Consider the following 26,971-nt stretch of genomic DNA (forward strand, 5'->3'; position numbering starts at 1 on the left):
TATTTATTTTATTTTAAAGCATGTATTATAAAAGAAAAATTCTGCTGAAGAAAAGAATAGTAAAATAATGGTGGGGTCAATTAAATTACATTTTCCTGATTCTATAATGGGACAAAAGAAATTGTCTATTAAAGAAGGTATTAATATTAGGTCTGTTTTAGATTATTTAGTACTCAAATTAACAAAGTATAAAGTAGTTGGTTTGAAACAAGTAATAGATGACCTTTAGGAGTAGCTCTAATTCAGTATTGCTGAACTTTCTTATTTTGTTGCTTTTCTTCTATAATTCATGACCTTATTACTTTTTTTTGAAGATTGAGTGCAATCTTCAAAATATATTTTCTATTTCTGTTTTAAAATTTAACTGCTAGAGCCACTGTAGGATCCAGGCAACCAGATCCAATAGATGAAGGAGATACCTTGCCTTATATTTTGTTCTGTAGCATATCATTCTATAATTTTCACTTCAGCCTTTTTTCTGATACTCATATATTTTCTCCCAGGGGTGTCATAAGCAAATTCTGAGGATAATAGTTGTAGCTGCAGCTAATACTTTTTGAGCACTTAGTAAGTTCCAGGTATTGAACTGTTTAATCGTTATATAGGTAGTCTATAGCAAAAACTAGATTCGAAGCCCAGCATTCTAACTCCAGAGTCTATGCTCCTAAGCATATAATATACCTGTGAGTTCAGGATGGTACTAAGTGAAATGGGAATCTACTAACTGTTGCCAGTGTACAGGAAGATACTTTCCTAAAACACCCCATGCAAGGATCCTAAAGAGATATGCTTTTCACTGATAATTACTCTCCTGCAACTAGCCTTAATACACTTACAGAGAATATATAATTATATAAATCTTTATTCTCTGTGACAAGTAAATCTAATGACTTTGACTATAGGAGGCTAAAATAAGTTCAACCACAGAATTGACTGCTGGTGATATGATGTTATTAGGTACAAACTATTTCATATCATTTAAAAAATACTCAAAGTTCTCACAAATCCATGTAACTTATGTATAGCCATTTAAAAGTGGTAGTGATTTAAGGGCAAGATCATAGGTTATCAAGAACAACTATATGTACAGGTGGGCCTGAAGTGATTGTGTGCAACTTAGAACCAGCTGTTGGGTGAACATATAGTTAAGTAAATTATGGAAATGGTAGCTCCACTGAAATTCCATTTTCCCTATCCAAAGAACTTGGGGAAAGTAGTTTTCAGAAACTGACTTAAGTTTACTACCAGATGTGGTATACCTTAGTGTCAATTAGCCCTTGACGATTAATTTATTATTTCATTTAACATTCAGGATCACAATTTAAGTGACACATTGCTTTTTTCAGGGATTCTGTTTTGCTAAAAGCTGGAAATTGGGCTAAAAAGTTTGATGTGAGGAGAGCTCTTAAATCTGAAGATCTTAGCATAAATCTAATCAGTTCAGAATATGGTAAGTTCATTGAAATAATGAATACATGAATGTAAAAAATATGATAGCACTAAAAATTTCCTTTATGTAAACAGAAAAACAACATAAGTGATATTGTATAAAAATAATTTAAGTAAAATGAATAATTTTAAAGGAAGTTTCATGTATTTGGGTAATGTAGACTAGGATAATAAAATTAAATTTTCGTCTGTTCATTTATAGACATTTTCTTTTTTAAGGTAAATTTCAATTATTGTAGGAGCATTGATTTTTATTTTTATGACAGATGTGTACTTTTTCACTTGTTATACTTTTTTAAAGTTTCTTTAAAACATTTTTATTTCCTGAACTTGTTAGACTTTTTAGTTCAACAAAGTATAAAATATAAGAGGTATAAAAATAAATAAATGATCTCATGCATGAATATATATGACTTAAGCATTTGTATGCTTTTTTTTCTTTTTCCAGTTGGACTTGATATACAGCGCAAATTTACAGTCTTTTACTCAGGACCCAAGAGATTTGGAAATCAAATAATTATACAAAAAAAATCAGAAACAGAGATTTCCCATTCTGAACATTCAGATAGATCTACTGTAGCAGGGCCCAAAAAAGGTAAACATCTGTGTTTATTCCTGTTTTGCATTAAAGCAAGTATAAGGCTGGGGATGGTATCATCAGTATAGTATTGCTTCATTTAGATTGTAGATACTCTGGAATTAGATGTGTCAGTTCAGTTCAGTTCAGTTCAGTCGCTCAGTCATGTCTGACTCTTTGCGACCCCATGAATTGCAGCACGCCAGGCCTCCCTGTCCATCACCAACTCCCAGAGTTCACTCATACTCAACGTCCATCGAGTCGGTGATGCCATCCAGCCATCTCATCCTCTGTCGTCCCCTTCTCCTCCTGCCCCCAATCCCTCCCAGCATTAGATGTTTAGGCTTTCTAATAATTGCATTAATAATATATAGTAGGAATTCTTATAGTTAGTATTTGTCAAATTGGGGTGATTTTTAATTTCTCCATCAGTTTTGAATGAGATCCTTGCCGGGTACAGTAATCTTGGTTGTAGGTTTTTCCCTTTCTGTTCTTTAAATATATCCTGCCATCCCCTTCTGGCCTGCAGAGTTTCTGTTGAAAGATCAGCTGTTAAATGTATGAGGTTTCCCTTGTATGTTACTTGTTGCTTTTCCCTTGCTGCTTTTACTATTCTATCTTTGTTAGTTTGATTGGTATGTGTCTTGGCATGTTTGTCCTTGGGTTTATCCTATATGGGACTCTTTGCCCCTCTTGGACTTGATTGATTATTTTCTTTTCCATGTTGGGGAAATTTTCAACTATAATCTCTTCAAAATTTTCTCATACCCTTTCTTTTTCTCTTCTTCTTCTGGGACCCCTATAATTCGAATAGTGGTGCATTTGATATTGTCCCAGAAGTCTCCGAGACTATCCTCAGTTCTTTTCATTCTTTTTTGCTTTATTCTGCTCTTCAGAAGTTATTTGCATTATTTTATCTTTCAGCTCACTGATTCATTCTTCTGCTTCAGGTATTCTGCTATTGATTCCTTCTAGAGTATTTAATTTTCAGTAATTGTAGTATTTGTCTCTGTATGTTTATTCTTTAATTCTTCTATGTCTTTGTTAATTGATTCTTGCATTTTCTCCATTCTGTTTTCGAGATTTTTGATCATCTTTACTGTCATTATTCTGAATTCTTTTTCAGGTAATTTTCGTATTTCCTCTTTATTTATTTGGACTTCTGTGTTTCTAGTTTGTTCCTTCATTTGTGTAGTATTTCTCTGCCTTTTCAATATTTTTTTAAAATTTATTGTGTTTGAGGTCTCCTTTTCCCAGGCCACAAGGTTGAATTTTTTTCTTCCTTTTGGTTTCTGCCCTCCTAGGGTTGATCCAGTGGTTTGTGTAAGCTTTGTATAGGGTGAGATTTGTGCTGAGTTTTTTGTTGTTGTTGTTTTTCCTCTGATGGGCAAGGCTGAGTAAGGTGGTAATCCTGTCTGCTGATGATTGGGTTTGTATTTTTGTTTTGTTTGTTGTTTAAATGAGATGTCCTTCACAGGGTGCTACTGGTGGTTGGGTGATGCCAGGTCTTGTATTCAGGTGGTTTCCTTTGTGTGAGTTCTCACTATTTGATACTTCCTAGGGTTAGTTCTCTGGTAGTCTAGGGTCTTGGAGTCAGTGCTCCCACTCCAAAGGCTCAGGGCTTGATCTTGAGCTGTAGAGATAACCTTCACCATTCATGGCCACATAGAGGCTGGCCTTCACCCCTTGGATGGCTACTACATGCAGGCCCACAGGGATTAGATCAAAGAGGGTGTAGTCGCTGTTTTCGTCCTTGGTCCCATCTACAGTACCATCTGGGTGCATCCTCAGGAAATATCCCTGCTGGCTCAATACCGTTGTCACAATTCCTTTCAGCTGAAGTTCACTTAGCCTGCTGCTGGACCTCAGGCTCCTTCCAAAGAGACACTCCAGCATTTGTACTCCTCTCTTCAAAGAAAGCTCAAAAATCTTCTGGGGTGATTTTTGGTGAAAAAAATTGACTAGTTTTTATATATGTTTCCCCTTTACATACCCACTCCATTCTTATGGCTATGTTAGGGAGAGAGTAAGTGATGTACAAGAATTAACAGATATGATAAGACAAAGCAGGTGACAACTTTTTTTTCTTTATCATGGGACATTCAAATAGAGATTCAAATAAACATTCAAATAGAGAGTAGAAAGAAGTGTATATGTACCCATCATCCACCTTAAACAGTTCTCAGCTCAGGGTTCATATTTCCCCTTGTATTTTTTTGAAGAAAATCAGATATTATATTATTTCCTCCATAAATGTTTTAGTATATATTTGTAAGGATTTAAGAAAAAAATAACTGTATTACATAAAAAACTGCTGCTGCTGCTAAGTAACTTCAGTCGTGTCCAACTCTGTGTGACCCCATAGATGGCAGCCCACCAGGCTCCGCCGTCCCTGGGATTCTCCAAGAACACTTCAGTTCAGTTCAGTTCAGTCGCTCAGTCATGTCCAACTCTTTGCACTAATGGTAACTAATTATTATCCAATACTGAGTTAATGTTCAAATTGTTGATTACTCATAAATATCATAGATATATCATCTTGATACCATCTAGATATACTAGATTGGCTCCTGAATCCTTTTGCTATGTCCTTAGTAGTTTTGATAGCTTTCGTGCTGTATGGGATGATATGATGTTCTAGGCTTACCTTTTATAATTCCAGCCTCAGACCTGTAATAAGCCTTTTCTCCAAAGATCCCTGGTTTCTTTTCATGATAAATAATTTGTGTGCTTGAGGAGCTCATTGCCATTGAGAGATTATCTCTTACCTTTTTCCATGCACAGAATTATGAAATATGTGATTTTTTTGTTTTTAAAGACAAAATACATAATTTATTTATAGTTAAATGTCCAAATCAAATTCAGAGCTATAGTATTTATCCTTAAAGTCAATGATCTATACTCAATGATCTGTATCTCCTTTCTGCCATGCTGAGAAATTTGATTCTCAATGATTACAAAAATGATAGAATGCCACTAGTCTTCTTTATTCTATATTATACACACAATTAGTTGTTATTTATCAAGTTAACAGCACCAAACTGCACCTTTTTTGGCTGCATCACACAGTTTGTGGGATCAGCCATTCACTATGTTTTCCTGACAGAGCAAAAAGCAAACCCTTGCTGGTGGAATATAACATAATCCAGAATCTGCAGATATAATGTCTGTCATACAATAAGAAATTATGAAACCTGCAAAGAGGCAGGACCATATGACTCATAATTAACTATATAAGAAAATGAAATAGCCCTGTAGGTGATTCAAATGGTAGAGTTGGCATTTAAAGATTATAAAACAACTGTGATTAATATTTTCAAGAAAATAGGGGGAGGAAATATACAAAATTAATGAAATGATGGAAATTTTCACCAGAAAATTGGAATTCCATAGATATTTAAATGAACTTTCTAGAACTGAAAAATGTAGTATCTTAAGTGAAGAACTCATTAGGTAGGTTTAATATTAGTTTGGATATGTTCAAACACAGGATTTATGAACTGTTAGACATATCAATAGAAAATATCCAAATGGAAGCCCAGAGATAAGAGAATAGAAAGAACACAAAAGACTATAATACTCAAAATGCTAACATATGCATAAAGTCTGAGTAAAGAAAGAATGGGACAAATGCAGTATTCAAAGAGACAGGCTGAGAACATTCCAAAACAGTGAAAGACATCAAGCTACAGATTCAGAATTTCAGCAAGCCCAAGAAGAGATAAATACACAGAAGACCACATAAGACTGAAAATGAAGAGATAAAACATGAATTAACAATATCAAGAATGAAAAAGGTGATATCATTACAGATCCTGTAGGCATAAAAAATCTGCTAAGATATTATAAATAACTTTACCAATAAATTTGACATAATTTAGGTAAAAAGGAACAAATACCTTGAGAAGAAATCTTACCAAAACTGACAGAAGAAATAGAAAATCTGAGTAGTCTTGACATTAGTAATAAAACTGAGGAAATTTTAAAAGATCTTTCCATAAAGAAATCCTGAGGTTCAGATGACTTCATTTTCTTATATAGTTAAATATTAGTTAAATGGTCCTGCCTCTTTGCAGGTTTCATAGGTTCTTATTGCATGGCAGACATTTTATCTGCAGATTCTGGATTATATTATATTCCACCATACAAGAGATGTGGCTATGCTCCCTGGATCAGGAAGATCGCTTGGAATAAGAAATGGCAACTCACTACTATTCTTGCCTGGAAAATTCCATGGACAGAGGAGCCTGGTGGGGTACAGTCCATGGGGTCACAAAGAGTCAGACATGACTGAGCACACAGAACAGCACAGCAATGTAAAACTTACCCAAACTTTTTTAGAAAAAATGAATATTTTCTAATGTTTTAATTTTCAAAAGCCAGCATGACTTTGATTTCAAAACTTGGCAAGGACATTAAAAGAAAGAGAAATTGTTCAAACTATTAGCAAGTGGAATCTAGCTACATATTTAAAAAGCATAATACAGTACAGTTAAGTATAGCTTATTCTACCTGTGCAAGAAAGCCTTAGCATTTAAAAATGGATCAATATAATTCTTACATTAACAGGGAAAAAAAAAAAACGTGATCCTTTTTATGGATGTCAAAAAAAGGTTGACAAAAATCCAGTGTTAATTTTTTATTAAAAATATATAGTAAATGTTATACACAATATTGAAATATTTTTTAAACTTTCCTATTTAAATGGAGAACGATGAAATGGTCTTCTCTATTACTACTTCTTTTTAATATTGTGATAAAAGCCCTAGTCAGTACAACTATTTAGAAAAAGAAATATAAGGGATAAGGATTGGGAAGGAAGAAGTAAACTATCATTACTTGAAAGCAACATGATTATGTACCTAGAAAATATAAAAGACTCTGTGGACACACTATTAAAATTAATATATAAATTTAGAAACATCACTGGATACAGAGTCAATGTTAAAAACTCCCCATCAAAAAAGAATAAAATACTTAATAAATTTAACAAAATGTTAAATTTTGTTAACAGTGCAAGATGTGAGCACTGCAAACTATAAAACAGCATTGAAAGAAATTAAAGAAGATGTAAATAGATGGAAAGATATACCATGTTTGTGGATTAGAAGTCTTAATATCACTAAGATGGCAATATTTCCCAAATTATTTCAAAAAATCAATGCAATCCCTATTCAAAATTCCAGCTTCTTTTGAAGCTGGAGAAAAGAAAATTTACAAGTTGATTCTAAAATTCATACTGAAATGTAACGGACCCAAAATAACCAAATCAATCTTTAAAAAACGAACATACATGGAGACTCACAATTCCTGATTTCAAAACTTACTATAAAACTTAATCAAGGTAGTGTATTTGTGTTATGTTGTTAGTCACTCAGTTGTGTCTAACTCTTTACGACCCCATGGACTATAACCCTCTATGCTCCTCTGTTCTTGGGATTCTCTAGGCAACAATACTGGAGTGGGTTGCCATTTCCTTCTCGAGGGGATCTTACCAACCCAGGGATCGAGCCTGGGTCTCCCATATTGCAAGCAGATTCTTTATCATTTGAGCCATCAGTGATTCCCAAGATAATGTAGTACTACTATAATAATAGACCAATAGAATATAATTGAAAGTATAGAAATAAATGTATACATCTATGGTCAATTGATTCTGATCAAAGATGCCAAAACAATTCAGATGGGAAAAAATAGTGTTTCACCAAAAATGGCTAGGCATCTGGATAACCAGTTGCATTAGTTTGAACCTCTACTTCATCCTACATATAAAAATTTACTCTGAATGGATCAGTGACCTAAAGATAAGAGTTAAAACTGTAAAACCCTTAGAAGAACACATGGGTGTATATTTTCATGACCTTGGATTAGGCAGTAGTTTATTAGATATGACACCCAAAGCTCAGGCAACCAAAGGGGGAAAAAAAAAGCAGATGAATTGGACTTTATCAAGATTGAAAACTTTTGTGCTTTAAATGAAACTATCGAGAAAGTGAAGAAAAAGTATGTGGAAAACAATCCATAGAATAAGAAAATATTTGCAAGTCATATATCTGATAAAAGAGTAGTATCTAGTATATATAAAGAAATCTTACAGCTCAACAAATAAGAAGACAAACAACCCAATTAAAACTGGTCAAAGAATTTAAGTAGATATTTTTCAAAGAAGAACTACAAATGGCCAATATACAACATGAAAACATGTCCAACATCATTAATCAATACAGAAATTCAAATCAAAACCAGAGTGTTACCACCCAGTAGGATGGCTTTAATAAAAAAGATGGACAATGACAAATGTTGGCAAGGATGCAGAGAAATTGAAACTCTCACACTTTTGGTAGTGGGGATATGAAATTGTGCAGCTGCTTTGGAGAACATTTTGTCAGTTCCTCAAAAAGTTAAACATAGAATTACCATGTGATCCAGGAATTCCTCCTTTAGGTATATGTCCAAATGGATTAAAAAATACTCATAAAAATGTATTTGTGAATGTTTATAGTAGCATTATTCCTAACAGCCAAAAAATAGAAACAACCCAAATATCTATCAACTAGCAGATAAGAAAAATGTGGCATATTCATTTAGTGGAGTGTTACTCAGCCATAAAGAAGAATAAACTACTAATATATGCTACAACATAGATGAACCTTGAAAACATTCTAATTAGAGAAGCCAGTCACAAAAGATCAGATATTGTATGATTCCACTTATATGAATCTCTATAACAGACATATACATAATGAGAGAAAGTAGATTAGTGATTCCAGGAGAAAGGGGCAAGTAGGTTGTTTGTCTTGTTTATACTACATTCTCTTTGGACCTTTGTTCTGGCCACTATTTTTCCGACAGCAAAATTATCAGTAGCTAGCGTAACCTTTTATTCAGGCCAAAGTCCAATTTCCTAGAAGGAAAGAGATACGTCCATTTAAGAAAGACAAATTTAGAATTAGGATTGCACTGAGAGTATATAAAATCAAAGCTATCGGTAGTGATCCTTTACCATGTACAGAAACTATCAAAGATAGCTGGACTGTGTAAGAGAAGACTAAAGCAAAGGTACAGAAAGAAGCAAAGGTGAGAACGCTAGAGCTGAAGTTCTACTGACTTTCCATTTCTTGGTTTCAGTCCCTCCTGATCCCTAGCTGCCACACTGCTTTTGGATTCTGTGAGATAACAACAACAAAAAAAAGGTGTCCTTTTCATTATAAGACTGGAAGGCAAAAGTAGGAAGTCAAGAGATACCAGGAGTCACAGGAAAGTTTAGCCTTGGAGTATAAAATAAAGCAAGCTAACAGAGTTTTGCCAAGAGAATGCACTAGTCATAGCAAACTCCCTCTTCCAGCAACACAAGAGACAACTCTACACATGGACATCAACAGACGGTCGATACTGAAATCAGACTGATTGTATTCTTTGCAGTCAAAGATAGAAAAGCTCTATATAGTCAGCAAAAACAATACCTGGAGCTGATTGTAGCTCAGCTCATGAGCTGCTTATTGCAAAAGTAAGACTTAAATTGAAGAAAGTAGGGAAAACCACTAGGCCATTCAGCTATGATCTAAACAAATCCCTTATGATTATACAATGGAAGTGACAAATAGATTTAAAGGAGTAAATCTGGTAGACAGAGTGCCTGAAGAACCAGATTATGAGCAGAGGGTCTTAACATTGTACGGGAAGTGGTGACCAGAACCATCCCCAAGAAAAAGAAATGCAAGAAGGCAAAGTGGTCTGAGGCAAGAAGGCAAGAAGGTCTGAGGAGGCCTTACAAATAGCTGAGAAAAGAAGAGAAGTGAAAGGGAAAGATATATCCTACTGAAGCCAAAGTTCCAGAGAATAGCAAGGAGAGATAAGAAAGCCTTCTTAAGTGAACAATGCAAAATGATAGAGGAAAGCAATAGAATGGGAAAGACTGGAGATCTCTTCAAGAAAATGAAGATACCAAGGGGAAATCTCATGCCAACATGAGCACAATAAAGGACAGATATGGAAAGGACCTAACAGAAGCAGAAGAGATTAAGAATAGGTGGCAAGAATACAGAGAACTATACAAAAAAAGGCCTTAATGATCCAGATAACCATGATGGTGTGGTCCCTCACCTAGAGCCAGACATCCTGGAGTGTAAAGTCAAGTGGGCCTTAGGAAGCATTACTACAAACAAAGATAGTGGAGATGATGGAAAGCCAGCTGAGCTGTTTCAAATCCTAAAAGATGATGCTGTTGAAGTGCTACATTCAATATGCCAGCAAATTTGGAAAACTCAGTAGTGACACTGGACTGGAAAAGGTCAGTTTTCATTCCAATCCCAAAATTAGGCAGTGCTAGAGAATGTTCAGACTACTATATGGTTGTGCTCATTTCACATGCTATCAAGGTAATGCTCAAAATCCTTGAAGCTAGGCTTCAGCAGTACCTGAACCGAGACCTTCCAGATATACAAGCTGGATTTAGAAAAAGCAAAGTAACCAGAGATCAGACTGCCAACATCTGCTGGATCATAAAAAAAAATCAAAGGAATTCCAAAAATGACATCTGCTTCATTGACTACACTAAAGCCTTCGATTGTGTGGATCACAACAAACTGTGGAAAATTCTTAAAGATATGGGAATATCAGACCACCTAACCTGTCTCCTGAGAAACCTGTATGCAGGACAAGAAGCAAGTTAGAACTGGACATGGAACAACGGATGGTTCCAAATTGGGAAAGGAGTACATCAAGGCTGTGTATTGTCACCCTGATTATTTAACTTATATGAAGAGTACATCATGCAAAATGCCAGGCTGGGAGACTCAAGCTGGAATCAAAATTGCTGGGAGAAATATTGACAACCTCAGATATGCAGATACTACCACTCTAATGGCAGAAAAATGAAGACGAACTAAAGAGCCTTTTGATGATGGTGAAAGAGAAGAGTGAAAAAACTGACTTAAAACTCAGTATTCAAAAAACGAAGATCATGGCCTCCAGGCTAATCACTTTATGGCAAATAGATAGAAGAAAAGTGGAAACACTGACATATTTTATTTTCTTGGGCTCCAAAGACACTGCAGATGGTGAATGCAGCCTCAAAATTAAAAGAGGATTGCCCCTTGGTAGAAAAGCTATGACAAATCTAGACAGCATATTAAAAAGCCAGAGACATCACTTTGCCAGCAAAGGTCCGTATGGTCAAAGCTAAGGTTTTTCCAGTAGTCATGTACAGATGTGAGAGTTGGACCATAAAGAAGGCTGAGCAATGGAGAAGACTCTTGAGAGTCCCTTGGACAGCAAGGAGATCAAACCAGTCAATCCTGAAGGAAATCAACCCTGAATACTCATTGGAAGGACTGATGCTGAAGCTGAAGCTCCAGTACTACTGGAAAAGACTCTGCTGAGAAAGATTGAGGACAGGAGGAGTAGGGCGAGGCAGAGAATGAGATGGTTGTTTGGCATCATGGACTCAATGGACATGAGTTTGCACAAATTCCAGGAGATAGTAAAGGACAAGGAAGACTGGCAGTGCTGCAGTTCATGGGATCACAAGGAGTCAGACTCGACTTGTTGGCTGATCAACAATGTAATATATTTCCACCAACCCCACAAGGGTTTTTTTGTTGTAACTCTTTTTGTTTAAAATAGCTTGAATTGTTTCTGTTGTTTGCAACTGTAGTGGAAATTAGGATGTTTATTATACTTAGTATTAGCATGAGACTTTTTAAGAGCAAAAGTCCCGCAGATTTTCAGTATGACCCTGTAGAAAACAGATCAAAGATGCCTCCTATCAGGCAAGTGTTTTATTACACACATATCCCATTCACATACACATATTATATATACAACCATCCCATTATACATTCTGATTTATACAGTCAGATTATATTTGAAATTTACATTATATCTGAATTATATCTGAGTTATACATTCTGGATATATAATTCAGTTCTTATATACAAAATCAAGTATCCCCAAATAAAGACGTGTAATTATCTCTTCATGTATGACATACATACACTACCTGCATTTTCTTTCTCAGTAAACTTACACAATGACGGAATCATAGATTTACCCTACTGCTACTGCTAAGTCACTTCAGTTGTGTCTGATTCCGTGCGACCCCATAGACGGCAGCCCACCAGGCTCCCCGGTCCCTGGGATTCTCCAGGCAAGAACACGGGAGTGGGTTGCCATTTACTTCTCCAATGCATGAAAGTGAAAAGTGAAAGTGAAGTCGCTCAGTCGTGTCCGACTCTTCGCCACCCCATGGACTGCAGCCTACCAGGCTCCTCCGCCCATGGGATTTTCCAGGCAAGAGTACTGGAGTGGGGTGCCATTGCCTTCTCCGATTTACCCTACTAAGGCTGAGAATAGCCTTTCAAAACAATACAAATTTCTGTTTTTCTGACCTCTTGTCTGACCATATTATTAAATGTTAAAATATTTAGCTCAGAAAATCTAGTTGCTTAAATGGTTATTTCCAAATATGCTTTCAGGTTCAACAAATATTTTAATATTTTATTTTGTCAAATTGTAGGACCATATTTAGACAAAAGTATATACCTTAGAGTACATAATAGAATTTAAAATTCTTATTATGCTTCCTATAACAATTTGAAAACATTTTTTAGCTGTAGTTTCTCACAGTTACAGTCCAAGAGATAAAAAATTTTGTAAATTTTAAGGAAAAATATTTTTGCTATTTTTTTAAGATCAGGCAGTGTGAAAATACACATTTTCAGTTGTAAAAATTGTTTTAACTTTTATTTTTAGCATTTAAACTTCTTATCCTTTAAGAAGCACAAGCTGGTTGGATGGCATCACTAACTCAATGGACATGAGTTTGAGTAATCTCTGGGAGTTGGTGATGGACAGGGAGGCCTGGCGTGCTGCAGTCCGGGGGGTTGAAGTATGGGCTTTGTTTCATTTGAAGAAAATTAATTTGACATTAATAAGTTCATTTGCCTTGGCTATGCCTTTTGAGTATGAAAATTTAATGTATTTGAAGAATGCAAGGATAATATCAGTGCCCAAGCACTTTGGAAGTATGTACATTTAAATACTAGTCAAAAGGCAGTCTGCTTTTCTTTATACTTTTCGGTGTATATATTCATTAAATTGCAAATCAAGGACTCCAATTCATCAGTGTTACCCTTTTTTTGATAAATTACAAAATGATAGTATAATATTTGACAAAAATTAAAAGGAGATTTGCCTTCTCATTTAAAAAGTAAAATTATAAAGTGCATCAATGCGATTACCATGTATCAGGAACTACAAAATGAAAGTAATATTCTTTTAAAAATATTAACTCCAGAAGCTATGAACATCCAAATTATTTGAATTTATAGTTAAGAGGGGGGCTTCTCAGGTGGCGCTAGTGCTAAAGAACTCAACTGCCAATACAGGAGACAGAAAAGATGTGGGTTCTGTCCCTGGGTTGGGAAGATCCCCTGGAAGAGAGCATGGCAGCTCACTCCAGTATTCTTGCCTGGAGAATCCCATGGACAGACGAGCCTGGCGAGCTATAGTACATGGGATCACAAAGAGTTCGACATGACTGATGCACACATGCACACATAGTTAGGATGTGAACCTAAGTATGGCTAGGATGCCTCCTATTTTTAATTTGTTTTTTTTCTAGATTTAAAAAAAATCTTACCTGACCTTACCCTATTGGTCATTATTGACCTTGTTAAAGTAATTTTATGTATTCATTTCAAATGCATTTCTATTTCACATTAATGATTTATTTTGCTTTCAGTACTTGGAACTGGAGCTTTAAAAACATATAAATTAATATATTATGTGGCAGAACTAAGAAAATGTATACATTTCAGATTTTGATAATGATGGAGTATGGGATCTGTTAATTTGATCCCTAAATGTACATTTTATGTCAATTTTCTCTCAGAACCTTATTTTTCTAGTTATAAATCTCTGTAAGCTTGTGTTTGTTAATAAGACAAATTCAGACAATTCTCAGAACTTAGGGAGTGGAGTGGGGATGGAGGAGCACTTATGTTTCTGAAGTATTTCTAACATAAATATAGTAGAAGTTTCTGTCACTTAGGTAATATCCATATGCTAGTATTCTGTAAACAAGCTGAAATAAAGCTCTCATGCCTAGAAAGACTTGTCAACTCTTTCAACTCTGCCTTAGGGGTGTCCCCAGAATCTATATAATTAGACTTTCAGATCCTATTTATAATTTCCACCACTGGTAACAAATGTGTATAGTCATTGTGCACCATCGTGTGGTAATGTTTTTCAGTTCATCTATTAGATGTTGTTGGATAAGGGACAAAGTGACTCCTTATCCGTTACTGCAAAACAACAACCTGCAAGGCATTTCCTCCTATTCTTCCCACCCTATAAACCATGGATTCCTTCCCTAAGTAAATTCAGTTCTGTTCAGTTGCTCAGTCGTGTCCGACTCTTTGCGACCTCATGGACTGCAGCAGGCCAGGTTTCCCTGTCGTCACCAACTCCCAGAGCTTGCTCAAACTCATGTCTGAGTCGGTGATGCTATCCAACCATCTAATCCTCTGTTCTCCCCTTCTCCTGCCTTCAATCTTTCCCAGCATCAGGGTCTTTTCCAATGAGTCAGTTCTTCGCATCAGGTGGCCAAAGTATTGGAGTTTCAGCTTCAGCATCAGTCCTTCCAATGAATATTCATGACTGATTTTCTCTAGGATGGACTGGTTGGATTTCCTTGCAGTCCAAGGGACTCTTAAGAGTCTTCTCCAACACAACAGTTCAAAAGAATCAATTCTTCGGCACTCAGCTTTCTTTACAGTCCAGCTCTCATATCCATTACATGACTACTGGAAAAACCATAGCTTTGACTAGATGGACATTTGTTGGCAAAGTAATGTCTCTGCTTTTTAATATGCTGTCTAGGTTGGTCATAGATTTTCTTCCAAGGAGTAAGCATCTTTTAATTTCATGGCTGCAGTCACCATCTGCAGTGATTTTGGAGCCCAAGAAAATAACGTCTCTCACTGTTTCCATTGTTTCCCCATCTATTTGCCATAAAGTGATGGGACCTGATGCCATAATGCCATGATCTTAGTTTTCCGAATGTTGAGTTTTAAGCCAGCTTTTCCGCTTTTCTCTTTCACTTTCATCATGTAAGTAATTAATTACTTGATAAAATTTCATCACTAAGTAAATTAAATGCATTATATGGGGGAGAAGTAAGGTAGCTGCTATAACCAGTAAAGCAGGGTGGTTGAGAGATCAGCCTCTGGAATTTGATTACCTGAATTAAAATCTGAAATGTGCTGCTTATTATTGCACAGTCTTGAACATGTTACTTCACCTCTTTATGAATTAATTTCTTCATCTGTGAAGGTATAATAGGACTGCCGCATAGGCAGACAACCACGGATAAAGAGGCATTCAAAGAAAATTTGGAACATGCGAAAGAAAGCCCCAAATAAGTAAACAGAAAGTGGGTAAAAGAAAAACAGGATAATTCACAAATGTAATATAAACAGATTAGTAATCTCAGACAAATTAAAGATTAAATTGCAACTATAAAACAATAGGATACCATGAAAAAAAATCAATTAGAGAAGAAGAGTAAGCATAGGGAAGCAAAAACTATGATTCCAAAAAAAAAAAAAAAAAAAATAGCCTAGTTGGAGGGCCAGAAGATAAAGTCAGTATAATCTGAATGAAAGCAAAACGATAAGAGACAGGAAACATGGGACAGGAGGGCAATCTGCAGCCTGATACCCAACTAATAAGAGTTCCAGAAAGACAGAAAAAACAAATCAGAAGAAATAATTTGAGAAGATTTGCTAGACCTAAAGCGAGGCATAAGTCTGCATATCAAAAGGGTTTACTTAGGGCTTCCTAGATGGCACTACTGGTGAAGAACCCACCTGTCAATGCAGGAGACACAATAGACATGCTGGTTCCATCCCCAGATCAGGAAGACCCCCAGGAGGAGGGCATGGCAACCCACTCCAGTATTCTTGCCTGGAGAATCCCATGGACAGAGGAGCCTGGTCCATAGCGTCACACAGAGTCGGACATAACTAAAGCAACTTAGCACAGTGCTAGTTAGGATGAATGAAAGAAGATCTACAAAGAAGAGAACATTTCAGAACATCATGGATAGAGAGAAAATCATAAATGCTTCCAAGGAACAAAAATCGAAATAGTTTAGTGTTTTCATCAGCAGTACTGGATGCTAGAAGACAGTGGACTTAAAAGTCCAGGGGAAAAAAATTATTTCCAACCCTGTGTTCTATACCTAGCCAAACTATTAATTAAGTGTGAAAGTAAAGACATCTTAATATATTCAATTTTTCAGAAAATTTAACTGTCATGCATCCTTTCTCAGGCAGTTGTTCAAGGATAAGCACAATCAAAACAGTTAAACAATAAAGAAAAAGTCAAAAAATCCAACAATAGTAGATTCAATCCAGGAGCTTAATGAAAGGAAGTTCCAGGACGACAACTATAGTACAGGCCTAGATTGCACTGGGAGGAAGTTGGAGGGCTCTAGACAAGAGATACTATTGAGGGGGAGTGAGCGGGCAAGGTGTTTTCATGTGGTTGTCCTTATCTTTGGAATATTGAATGAACTAATAAGGAAACTTAAGGTAGACATTGCTAGACTAAAAGGAAGGCAGTAAAACTTCAGAGAAAATAAAATATTGCTCAAGGAAAAAAAAACACTAGCTTGATTCTGCTTGAAAAATACATTTACCTTCTGTATATCTCTTAAATTAGTCCATTCTCTTTGAATCTGCTAATACTACCACTCTGGACTATAATTTACCATAATTTTCTTTTATCTACTCTGTCTGCTCTCAAATCTATTCTCTTACAGTAACCTCTTAACTAGTTTTCTTGCATCTACTCTGTCCTCTCTCAAATCCATTCTCCATACTATACTCCACAGATTGCTTTTTCAAAATGCAGATTCAGTTATGTTCCTTCTTTGATTAAAACTCTTCAGTGGCTCCCATAGCTCTTAGAATAAAAATACAAATCATTAACATTCTCAACAAGTTTCCATATTATCACATAAACAGTGAGTTCCTGAGTAGCAGTGGGGTGCCAGCTGCTATGTAAGTCTTGCTTCACCTCCAATAGGGTTGACTAGTAAGGACCCAAGAGACCCAAATATGTTTAGACAGTTTATTACTTACACAGATGGCAAAACAAGATCGGCATGATATCAGCTGCATGTATCCATCATCTCATAGGATGACACTGAACTGGAGGGGCCAGATATCATCAAAGATGAGTTGCTTTGTTTTTGAGGAGTCAACTCTAGGCGATAGCTAAGCAGTTTTATAGCCTATAGCTGTGCCTGAAAGAGGCAAAGTGGGCAGTCATATGCCTGACTAGAACCAGAAGACAGATGAGAAACTGCCTCTTGGCAGCCTTATGCAAAATAGGGAGCCTCCTACAAGCCAAGGAGGCAGATGAGAAATGGCCTACAAACAGTTCCTCGCAAGACCACATATCTTGACACATTCCAGGGAAGATCAGAGGGCATTCTGTAACCAGCAGAGCCTTGCCTAGGTGGTGACATGCAATCACCAGAGTGCCATGGTAAAGCCATTTCCCTAGGAACATAGACTGATCTTTCTACCAATGTAGTCTCATCTCATGCACTCTGTCTTATTTACTGAGCATCAGCCACAATGACCTTCTTTTAATTTGTATGCCATGCTTTCCCTTGTCTTAGAGCTTTTTCATAGCTATCCCCTCTGCCTGAAACATTCTTTCTCCTACCCCTTGTAAATGCTGCTCTTTTTTCAGTCCTCAATCCAATTATTACTTCCTTAGGGAAGCTTTCCAAAACATTCCTAACCAGACCATTCCCCTGTTATATAGCATTGTGCTCCTCTCCTTCATAGCAGTCAAAATAATTCTATACTTACTTGTATAACCTTTAGTTAATGTAATAGTAGAGTTAATACATATACTAATATATTAGTTTATTACTTAATTTTAAAACGCAGTCACATACATAATTTCATTTTATCTTTTTACTTCGTGAGATAGCAAAACAGTTTATTTTTAATCCCTGTTTTCTACAGAGAACAGCCCATATTAGGACTCACGTTATCTTACTCTAGTTTAGGGTGCCCTATATTTCCTTACTGTGTTTTTCATGTAAATACATTAAGTATAAGGCAGCATACAGTTAGTGAGAGGGACAAAGAAATGCCATAAGGGCTCAAAGGAGAGAGAAATCACTTCCAATTTAGGTGATCAGAGTGTTTTCCTAATGATTAGATCTCCATGATAGAGGTGCTATTTGAGTCAGTCTTGAAAGTTGATAGGCTTCTGATAGACAAAGTCTCTAAGACAAGAGGTAATATCAGAGGTACAGTCATAGAAAGGCTTGGGACTGTTTTAATACTAATGGCAAATAGATATATTTTGATGGTAAGGGTTAATGTGGGTCCTAAAAGGGATGATAAGAATTACATCGTAGAGGACCTTAAATATGGAATTAATTTTATTGGCAGCAGGAAGTAACTAACGTTTCTAAGTGAGCAGATGATCTGATCAGAGCTGAATTTTGGGAGGATTAACTAAGCAACAGCATATAAAATAAATTGTAACATGGTAGGACTGGATTCAAGGAAACCAGAGATCATGAACTGGGACAAAACTTCTCAACCTGTGGCAAAACTTCTCAAGCTGTGACACACCTTGTAAAATATAATGTTAAAAACTTTCAGACAAGGGCCACTAGGAGCATACCTGTATTTGAGGTGATGATGATGATCAGTCGCTCAGTCATATCCCATCTTTTCAACCCCATGGACTGTAGCCCATCAGGCTCCTCTGTCCATGGTATTTTCCAGGCAAGAATACTAGAGGGGTTTGCCATTTCCTACTCCAGGAGATTTTCCTGACTCAGGGATTGAACCTGCATCTCTTGTGTCTCCTGCATTGGCAGGCAGATTCTTTACTCCTGTGCCACCTGGGAAGCCCATATTTGAAGAAAGTTAGGTAGTTTCTAACTGCTGCCTCAAAGGAGAGTATAGCATCTGCAGAACTGTGGGTCATCTCAGGGAATCAGAAGGAGCCTACTATAGGAGTTCAGCTTGTGACAGGCAATTCTTAGAAGGACTTAGGGAAAGCAGAGGTCAATTCTAGATTGGGTGCTGTTGGCAAGTAGGGTATTGGATATTTTGGTATGTCTTGTCTTGGAGATGAACGGATTAAAGAAATGGTAGTCATTTGCGTTAGCCAGAAGAGGGAGATGTTTAGTTATTTTTGTGGTTCTTCAGTGTCCTTGTCTCTACTTTCAGAAATAATTATACAGTAGTCTCACATCTGTCTTCCATTATAATCATAGAGTGGCCTTATCTGAGTATTGTTTATATTTTACCAAAATTGTTTATGTTCAATTAGGAACACTGTGGTTTAGCTATCAGCTTCCAGCTGCCAGTAATATTTTATTACTTATTCAGTACCCAATTCATTGATTTTCTCAGTCTCATGGCATCTAACTAGTTCCCTCATATGGTGAGCAGCCTTATTCATTTACCCCAGGGTGCTATATAGATATTATCTTTGTTTAGCTATGCCATGCTTTGAAAAAGGTTGATTGAGTAACACACTGAAAATGAAGAGTAAAGGTCCAAGAAAGATTACAGAAGTATTCAAAACTCTTCACTATCTCCAGCATTTCTAATTCATTTAAAAATCTGTGCTCCAGCGAAAATATACCAATTCTTTTCTCTAGTCTGTGGTTTGCTGCCTTTGGATATTATGCTCTGTACTTGGGACATCTTCCTGTGGTCCCCTTCTCATGTCCAGATCATGTCTGTCCTTCTAGGATCAGTTCAAATGTCTCTCCCTTCCTACATGTTGTTTGGACAGTTGGAATCAAGAAAAAGCCTACTTAAATATAATAAATGAAGAATAAATTATGTATTTAGGTGTATTAATTCTAGCTTACAGGGGTCAAGCTGGAAGTAATCTCTCCTTTCTGTGAATTCATATAGAAAATTATTTATATCCCTAAAGCACTTATTTCTAACATTTATTAAATATGCATGGTGTCCTATCTATTAGCTGCTGTCTGTGGTGCCAACAAAATGCCATGAGGTTTGCTTCTTTCCAGATTTTTCAGGCTTAAGTATAAAGTAGAAAAAAAGTTTCAAAACTCCACCCACATTCTTACCTCATTCAGCAAGAGTTAACTGATATTCTGTGATATTTAATTCTGTTTATATTAGGAGGGATGGTATGGGGAGGGAGGTGGGAGGGGGGTTCAGGATGGGGAACACGTGTACACCCGTGGCAGATGCATGTTGATGTATGGCAAAACCAATACAATATTGTAAAGTAAAATAAATAAATAAATATATTAGGGAGATTAAGAGAAGCTTATAGGTGACTCAGTGCTTCTTGTGAAAAGCTGGGATAGAGCTGATGGTGGGCAGGGACTGATTGTTATCAGAATATCTTTTGAAAATACATATGAAATGGGTTAATTTTTGAGGAAGTGTGAAAATCATGATCTTTTTGTACCATCAGAAAGGAAAGAGGTGGATAAAAATTAATTATAATTAACAGTTGTGTTAACAGATACAGTGAAAAAGAGATCTTTTTCCCCTTATATTGATTTAGGAATGACTGCTTGCAAAAAACCTGGGAACCGAGAATGCAATCATCACTGTAAAAATAAACATACATGTGGACATGACTGCTGTGAGTTCCATAAAACAGTTTATTTCAGATTTTAAAAATTAAAAGTTCTTTGAGGAATAGTAATCATACCCTGATTATCTATACATGATATTTATATTATGCAGCTTATAACTCAAATAATTTTTATTCTTTTGTGGACAACATTTTTAAAAAGTAAATATTAGATTAGAAATATTGCAGAAATTTGGTCTTATTTGAATAATACCTAAAATTGAACTTAAAGAATCTAGAATTTCCTTTCATAGGTAAAATTGGAGTTGCACAGAAGTCAGAAGTGAAAGAATCAACAATTTCTTCATATTTATCTGATTTAAGAAATAGAAATGCTGTTTCATCTCTTCCTCCAGTTAAACGTCTGAAGGTTAGTTTTAATAACATTTATCCCTTGTTCTATAGTTAAATATATATGCTGCTGCTGCTGCTGCTAAGTCGCTTCAGTCGTGTCTGACTCTGTGCAACCCCATAGACGGCAGCCCACCAGGCTCCCCTGTCCCTGGGATTCTCCAGGCAAGAACACTGGAGTGGGTTGCCATTTCCTTCTCCAATGCATGAAAGTGAAAAGTGAAAGGGAAGTCGCTCAGTCGTGTCCGACTCTTAGTGACCCTATGGACTGTAGCCTACCAGGCTGTGTATCAATTTGATAGATATCCATAGAAGTACTTTAGAGTTACATAAAGGCTTGACTAGTAATATGACTTTTATTCATAGTATGGTTTCTATAGGAAAAGTGTGAAGAAAATGTCTGACTCAGTCATGAATAGGTAGCCTATCCCTTTTCCAGCAGATCTTCCTGACCCAGGAATTGAACCGGGGTCTCCTGCATAGCAGGCAGATTCGTTACTGATTGAGCTATCAGGGAAGCCCATAGGGAAAGATACTGTAATTTTTAATAATTAATCTATAAATCCATGTTTGGAGCATAGTTATACAAACCTTTCCTTCATTAGCCTTTTTTTTCTTTATTTTTTAAACTGGAGAGAGGGAAATGGAGAGGGGTATGTAGCTTGCTTTGGTTCAGCAATTGAAACTAGATCCTCTTGCCTTTTCCTGGCTGCATCTGTGGTGGACTGGGCTGTAAAATCTAAGTGAAGTGAAGTGAAGTGAAGTCGCTCAGTCGTGTCCGATTCTTTGTGACCCCGTGGACTGTAGCCCACCAGGCTCCTCCGTCCATGGGATTCACCAGGCAAGAATATTGGAGTCAGTTGCCATTTCCTTCTCCAGGGGATCTTCCCAACCCAGGGATCGAACCCAGGTCTCCCACATTGCAGGCAGATGCTTTAACCTTTGAGCCACCAGAAAATCTAAAGCCGATTTTAATTATGACTTACAAGAGTGACTCATCATCACTCTTCTAGATGAGTACTGAGTCTCCCTTTCAAGTGATGAAGGAATGGGAATTCCTTCTGGTTGATAAGTCACTAGCAAACTAACTCTAAGCCTTGGTCATCATATCCAGGGCAAAATAACTGATCAAGCTGGTGGCTCAGAGGTTAAAGCGTCTGCCTCCAATGCGGGAGACCCGGGTTCAATCCCTGGGTTGGGAAGATCCCCTGGAGAAGGAAATGGTAAACCACTCCAGTATTCTTGCCTGGAAAATCCCATAGATGGAGAAGCCTGGTAGGCTACAGTCCACGGGGTCGCAGAGAGTCAGATACGACTGAGCAACTTCACCTTCACAGAACAGAACAGAACAGAGCCAAGAAAATGACAGAGCCCCTGTTTCTTTTCTGTTGTTGTTCAGCTCTAAGTTGTGTCTTAACTCTTTGAGACCCCATAGACTGCAGCACACCAGGCTTCCCTGTCCTTCACTATCTCCCAGAGTTTGCTCAAACTCTGGTCTGTTGAGTCGGTGATGCCATCCAACCATCTCATCCTCTGTCTCTCCCTTCTCCTTCTGCCCTCACTCTTTCCAACATCAGGGTCTTTTCCAGTGAGTCAGCTCTTCACATCAGGTGGCCAAAGTATTGGAGCTTCAGCTTCAGCATCAGTTTTGCCAATGAATATTCAGGGTTGATGTCCTACAGGATTGGCTGGTTTCTTTTCTAGGGTATTTTTTATAAAAAGAAGATTCTGAGTCATCAGGCTAAAATATGGAGACTATTGGGAAACATGGAGAGGTTTGCAGTTTGAAATGGCAACCACCTTTTCTGAGACAATTATTTTTTAGTATCCCAAGTTTTTCCTTCTTTTTTTTTTCATATTTATTCCACATCATTCCTTCCTTCCTTCCTTTTCATATTCATTGAACACCAAGAATGTGCCAAGCACTATAGTAGATGTGGAAGATACAATGATAAGAGAGTTTTAGTCTCAGTCCTCATAGAGCTTACAGTTGAGTGAAGGATACAAATAAGTAAGTAGGTTTTTTCTTTTTTTTTTTTATTTTTTTATTTTTTTAATTTTTTTTGTGTGTGTTTCTTTTTTTTTTTTATTTTTTTTTATTTTTAAACTTTACATAACTGTATTAGTTTTGCCAAATATCAAAATGAATCTGCCACAGGTATACATGTGTTCCCCATCCTGTAGGTTTTTTCAACACAGTGTGATGAGTGATTCTGTGACCGAAGTGTAAGATAACTTGAACTTATATAGAAAGTACACTCACTCCATTTTCAATAGGCCAGGAAAGGATTCCTGATAAACATGACTAAGACCTGAAAGGATATATAGGCATAAGCCAAGTATGGAGAGAGGTGAATACTAGAGTGGTGGTGAAGAGGGTTAGAAAATTATTTCAGATGTAGAGAATATGCAGTGGCCCAGGGCAGAGAAAGAGATACAGATCTTTTTAAAAACTGAAGTAATGCAGTATATCTGGAGTTCATGTACAAGTAGAAGGGTGGAGACAGATAAGGGTGAAGAAATGTAAGTAGGATCTCGATCATGAAAACAATTTTGCTATTTTAAAGATTTGGACTTTATCCTGAAAGGGAAATCACTAAAGGACTTTAATCAGTGGCTGTTTTGTAAAGTTCACTCTGGATGCAATGTAGAGAATGGATTAGAGATAATAGAAAAAGAGCGTAAGGATTCATTTAGGAGGTTTTATAGTAATCCAGGCAAGACAATGGCCTAGTCTCATGTAGTGGCAGTTGCAATGGAGAGAAGTGGCTGGGTTTAAAATATTTTTCAGAGGTAGAATCAGCTACCTTGGTACTTAATTGCTTATGAGAGGTGAAGTAGAAAGAATTGTTAAAGATGATGCCCAGCCTTCTGGGATTCCCTGGTGACTCAGACGGTAAAGAGTCTGCCTGCAATGTGGGAGACCTGAGTTTGATCCCTGGGTCAGGAAGATGCCCTGGAGAAGGAAATGGCAACCCACTCCAGTATTCTTGCATGGAGAATCCCATGGATGGAGGAGCCAGGTGGGCTACAAAGAGTTGGATACGACTGAGTGACTTCACTTTCACTTTCTGGCTTGAGCAATTGGGGAAAAAGTGGGGCCTCACTAGGGTAAAAACTCTAAAGGGAAAGCAAGTTTGGAGGAATAGAGACATGATAAGTTCATTTGACAAATACTGAATTTTGAGGCCTACAAGATGTCTAGGTAAAGATGCTCTATGAACAGTTGGATATAGCTGTTTGAAAGTCAGGAGAGAGCTGAACTAGAAAATTAAGAAAGAGAACTGAGCTCAAATCTACAGAGAGCTACAGATTTGAGAGTCATTCATGTGTAGATGGTAACTGAAGCCATGGGAAGAAATGAGATCTTTGAGAATGTGTAGAGTGAAAAGAGAAGATGTCCTAGTGAAGAAGAAGCATGAAGAATACCGGCATTTAAGAAGGGCCTGAGAAGGAGATTTGAATTGAGAATTAGCCTGTGTTTCTTATAATTTGTTGGTTTTGGGACTATATGTGTCAGCAGGAATTTTGCTGTTTGTCTCATTTGTTAAAAGGTATTGATGTGAAATTGATAGTTGAACTTATTATTTTTCATTAATAGATGCAGATGAATAAATCTCCAAATGTGGACCTTAAGGACTTTGGTTTTGCTCCAAAACCTTCTCTTCCCAGTATAGCAAGGTACAAATATAATGTTAATATCTGAGGTAAACTATTCATCATAAACTGTTTCTCCAAATAATCATCTACTCAGAGAAAGATTGTTACTGGCTACCTTTAAATCATAGTAATTAGTTAGTTCTATAATGAGGTAATGACATCATAAGAGTTTTATCTTTTGTACCCCCAGGTTTTTTTAGAACTCTGTAGTTATAGTATACTTTTAACATAGATCAAATCATCTCTTTCTTGGAAAAACTAGTCATCCTATGTGTCATGCCCTCAGGTTATAAACTTAACAGGTGACAAGAGTATACTTTAAAAGGGGAAATCATGTTAGTGTTTTAAGTCCAGTCTTTTCTGTTTAGGGCCCACTCTATATTAATAATATCTCAGATTTATAAAATACTTTATAACTTAAAAATTGAGCTTTTATGCATTATTTCTTTTGACCTTAGCAACAACCTGGCTTATAAATCAAGGTATTTTTATCTCATTATATGGATGAAATAACCAAAACTCATATTCCTAGTAAGCAGAGGGCTCTAGATGAGAACTCAGCATTCTTTTCCTATATTATGATGCCTGAAAAATACAGTATATGTAATTTCCCTTCCGGATAAGGGCATTCCATATGCTGGGATGACATTTAATATGCTTAACAGTCAGTACAGAACAGCCACTGACCAATCAGAATAGATGCCAACAGTACTTCTAGAGATCCTAGCTTTTGTTATCTAACTGAAAGAAGCATTAGCAATAAATTTTTAAGGCTACACACAGATATCAGGAATCTATGGGGACATGTGAAAATGACTACATGACCTAAGTAGTTGTCACTTCCATTAAACAGAAATTTTTTTAACCCTTTACTACTCAAGCTAGCACAGTTAATCATAGAAGTACTGAGTAGATTAACCAATTTTTTTCTCACTTATATGAATAAGTAGTTTTCAAAGTCAGATTAATTGTAATATTTTCTTTAACATTTTCATGGTTTTATTTATCTTTATAAAGGTCAGAATATTTAAACACACCTGAATTGCCTGTAATGGAGCAGAGGGATCAGCATGAGATCTATACAAAAAGTCAACAACAACAATCATCTGCATATCAAGACACAGGTAAATCTGCATATCAAGACAAAGGTAAATTACTGTTGATATTGACTTGAGAGAGAATATGATTTATCACTACTTTGGACTGACAAGCAATGTTATTGAAAAACCAACATCTAAAAGTATTATCATTACTAACGTCAACATTTTTCTCTTCAGTTATTGAACCAGTTTCAAATTCTTGGGTCTGTTATTTCAGATGGTCTTTCTGTGTCTGTCACAGATTTTTAGAATCTTTTCCTACATAGCATTGACTATTTGATTCATGTCAATGTATGGCAAAAACCATCACAATATTGTAAAGTAATTAGCCTCCAATTAAAATAAATTAATTAATTTAAAAAGATAATATGAGGAAAAGCTGAGAATATAAGGGCTCTTTGAACATTTAAAGTATTAAAATACCAAACTGTTACTTTTATGTGTCTTTAGAATTATTTGAAATAATTTTTTTGTTTATAAAATTAGTTTCATTTTACAAAATAGCTGTGTGACCTTGGTAAAATTATTTAACCTCTTTTGAGCTTAATCTTATCTTTAAAATTAAAGAATAGAAAATTTAGTGACTTTAATATCTCTGTAGATCTTAAAACTATGATTTTTACAGTCTCTATGATAATGTGAGAATATAACCCAGTTTATGGGATATAACTCATTTGTAATATAGATTTGCTTTATATCTGTGTCTGTCATTAAATTAATGAAATAATACATATAAATTCTTCAGTGTTGAGCCTGGTTCCTCCTTAGTCCTTATCCTGCTGTTACTAGTACCATTTCTTTGGGTCATGGTACCAATAGCCAGTCTGTTAAAACATGTAAGAAATAATTCTGGCCATAAAGTTGTTTATTCAAGTACCTGTACATAGAAATGGTAAGCTTGGGGTTTTCTGAAAACAATTTCTTATGTGTATTGTTTTTTACTTCTATTGCCACGCTTTCTTTTATTCTTTCACTCTATTGCTGTCATTAGCCATAATTTAAGATCTGAAGTAGGCAAGGACTTGAGTACCCACCACCCCTTATGACACTGTGGCACTCATTAGACCCAATATCAAATAAAAAAAATCCCCTAACCTCACCTAGAATATCAGAGCATTTATCCAGTTTGTTGAAAGCCTGAAAAATATCATTACAACAT

The 26,971-nt window shown here is 36.3% G+C and overlaps 1 protein-coding gene across 1 annotated transcript in view; it reads left to right on the top strand.

Annotated features, from left to right (window-relative positions):
* The window catches only part of HFM1 (helicase for meiosis 1), a 114,702-nt gene that overhangs the window by 71,849 nt on the left and 15,882 nt on the right, over positions 1-26,971 (top strand). Inside the window, exons 29-34 of the mRNA XM_055587101.1 lie at positions 1,347-1,450; positions 1,898-2,044; positions 20,630-20,710; positions 20,956-21,071; positions 24,654-24,733; positions 25,730-25,860. Coding sequence (XP_055443076.1) covers positions 1,347-1,450; positions 1,898-2,044; positions 20,630-20,710; positions 20,956-21,071; positions 24,654-24,733; positions 25,730-25,860 — 659 coding nt within the window. The remainder of the gene's footprint in view (positions 1-1,346; positions 1,451-1,897; positions 2,045-20,629; positions 20,711-20,955; positions 21,072-24,653; positions 24,734-25,729; positions 25,861-26,971) is intronic.

Source organism: Bubalus kerabau, chromosome 6 (genome assembly GCF_029407905.1).
Source record: "Bubalus kerabau isolate K-KA32 ecotype Philippines breed swamp buffalo chromosome 6, PCC_UOA_SB_1v2, whole genome shotgun sequence".
Taxonomy (NCBI): domain Eukaryota; kingdom Metazoa; phylum Chordata; class Mammalia; order Artiodactyla; family Bovidae; genus Bubalus; species Bubalus kerabau.